At 34.8% G+C, this 3,056-nt stretch overlaps 1 protein-coding gene across 1 annotated transcript in view; it reads left to right on the forward strand.

Moving 5' to 3' along the window:
• Spag6 (sperm associated antigen 6) overlaps positions 1-2,405 on the forward strand; it is a 75,050-nt gene extending 72,645 nt beyond the window's left edge. Inside the window, 1 exon segment of the mRNA XM_012517728.1 lies at positions 2,265-2,405. Coding sequence (XP_012373182.1) covers positions 2,265-2,405 — 141 coding nt within the window.
• Positions 2,406-3,056: the final 651 nt, after the last annotated feature.

Here is a 3,056-nt window from a genome sequence, read left to right on the forward strand (position 1 = left end):
CCAAAATGGACATCTGAGATAGATACACACTTCTCAGATGAAATACAAATGGCAAATAAGTATATGAAAAAATGTTCAACATCATTGATGATTTGAGAAATGCGCACTGAAACACTGAGATTCCATCTCTCCCCAGAAACAATGGCTGTCATTAAAAAATCAGCCAATAACAAATGCTGGTGAGGTGGTGGGGAGATAGAAACTTGGTGTGTACAAGAAACTTGGTGGTACAAACACTGTGGAAAAACAGTGTGGAGATTACTCAAGAAGCACTAGAGGTCCCATTTGACCCAGCTATTCCCCTTCTGGGTATTTTTACAGAAGAACTGAGAACATGATACCACAGAGATGCATATGCACCCATGTATATAGCAGTGTAATTTGTCATAGCTACATCTTGGAAACAACTTAAATGCCCATCAACTAAGGAATCGATAAAAAAAGATGTGATATTTTTATAGAGTGGCATATTACCCCGCTATAAAGAAAGGTATACTTGAGGCTTTTATAGGTAAATGGATGCAACTAGAGACCATAATCATAAGTGAAATAAATCAGACCCACCTGCATAAACATTGCATTGTCTCTCTAGCATAAGAAATGGAGAGAGTAAATAAAATCCAAAAGATATAATAGATATTATGAAAGGGAAAGAAACTGCTAAAAAAAAAAGAATAACTGGGATGAGGGTAAGGAGAAAAGAAAGAAGGGAAAAAACCTATTACACAAGATGGCTAAGATAATTATACTACTAATTTCTATTGGTTTATTTTATTTATTTATTTATGTGTGTGTGTGTGGGGCCAGCTCAGCCCACCAGGGGGCGGGGCTGGCTGGCATGTGGTGCTGGGGGATTGAACCGTGGTCCCTGTGCTTTGCTAAGCTTGTTCTAAGTAGGTTCTTTAGACCACTGAGCCATCTCACCAGCCCCTCTATTGGTTTATTGAAAGGAACAGTTATGGATTAATTTTTTTAAAAAAATTTTGACCAGTTTTGCATGCTTATATCTAGTAATCTGAACAACTACTTTGAAGATAACAATATACAGTATAACAACCATTCTTGATTTCTTATCTTATTTTGAAATTTTGTATTGTTTTTAATGTTTTTATTCCATTTAAAATTTAAAGAAAAAAGGGCTGGGTATATAGCTCAGCAGTGTAAGTGCCTGCCTTGCAGCATAAGGTTTCAAGTTTGATCCCTGGTACCACAAAAAATAAATAAATGACGTTTGAAAAAGAAATAAAACATACAAATGGTTAAGGCCAATTTGTTTTAATTATGGAAGATGCAAATTTTATTTAAATAGTTATAACGGTACGTGAATGAGGTACTATGATTTGTATTCTATATTTGAAAGTAGTAAACAAAACTAATAGGCCCTTCAGGTAAGTAGGTTTAGTCTTACATACTCATCAAAAAGACTCTACTAAGCTAAGCTGATACTAAAATACTGGAAAGTGCAAGTTTCCTTTGCTGGACCTACCTCTGGAGGCAGTTTCATGTATCACACATATTCTGTTTGCCTCCTTTCAAGAAAATAATGATATATTTTTGGTCTCAGTGTGTGTTATGCCTCCTTGACTAACTAACCAAATAACGCAGGAAATGACTAGATTACGGCAAGGAGAAGTTCGCCATTGTTGAATAAAGATCATAATGAACAGTCTTTAAATATGCCTTCAAGATTTGAAATTTTTCTATTTTCTTAAAGGGTTCTTAAGGAGGTAATACTCAAGCCCAGTTAAACAAAGAGTAGGTGTTAACCAGGCAAAAAAAGTTTATGGCATGTACAAAGGCATCTTAGGGCAGGAGACAGCCCTAGGGAAGAAGTGGCACAACATATACACTTTGATGTCACTGATGTCACTGAAACAAAATTTAGGATGGAGCTTGGTGGTGGGAGCGTGGAGAGGTATTTAGGAGCCATGCAAAGGTCCCTGTATGAAGGAGCTTGCCCCTAATATTTTAGGGAGTGGGCACAGCACCAGTGAGTGTAAACTTTGCACTTTACATTTTAAATGGATCTCCTTTGCTTTGCTCCCATTTATTGCCTTCATTCAATCTCTACAACATAACAAATTAGCATACTTCTGCAAGAATGCCTTTCCTTTCCAGTCATTAGCAGACTTGGGCTCCTTAGGTTATAGGCTTTTGGGGCATAAATGTTTATCTGTATTTTCTCAGGTATATTATTGCTTTTAAATAGCCATAAACTAGCTTGGGAAAGAAAATCTGACATTTTCACTGTTTTACTTTTCAAGGTGCTACCACATGATAGCAAAGTACATGAACTTTTGGCAACAAGTGGTGGACTTAGAAAAGTTCAAGAGATCCGAGCAGAGCCTGTTTTTCTCTTTGAAGAGTACATCAGCAGAATTAACAGCTGTCACACACACCAGTAAGGTAAAGAAAATGGAATTTCAGAAGTTCAATAGTGGGGTCAGTATAATAAGCACTTGCCTTGGCAAGCACAAGGCTCTGACTTCAATTCTTGGTTCCACAAAAAAAAAAAAAAAAAAAAAAAAGTTCAATAGTGTAATGTAACTTTTGGGTTTGCAGATCTAGATTCTGTATACACTGCATTTTAATATAAACTATGAAATACTGAATTCCGTGAGGCCAGTGTGCAGCTTTACTTCTCCCTTCCTTTTATTTCCTCCATGCAAATTAAATTAATTATGTTCTGTTTAACACACATTTTCAAATCAATCTTGAATATTTGTCATTTAAAATATTTTTGTACCAACATATACTTTACTAAAGAATACCAAAAATATAACATTCAAATTAACAAATCTTAATTTAGAAGAGTCTGATACACTATACATTCTAGTTTTTCATAGTTCCTGCGTAACACTTTTCTTAAGTTCATATTCACATTAATGGAATTATTATAATTAGAAAACAGATGTTGAATAATGGAAGTTATTGAAATATAAAAATTTATGTAATTTTTAATGATATACAGGTAACCATAGAATAATATAACAGGAAGCTTTTTTATTTTTTGGAGATAAGCACTTGCATTTCAGACACTGTCCTTGAACTCACTA

The sequence above is a fragment of the Octodon degus genome, unplaced genomic scaffold (genome assembly GCF_000260255.1).
Source record: "Octodon degus isolate 3935 unplaced genomic scaffold, OctDeg1.0 scaffold00208, whole genome shotgun sequence".
Taxonomy (NCBI): Eukaryota; Metazoa; Chordata; class Mammalia; order Rodentia; family Octodontidae; genus Octodon; species Octodon degus.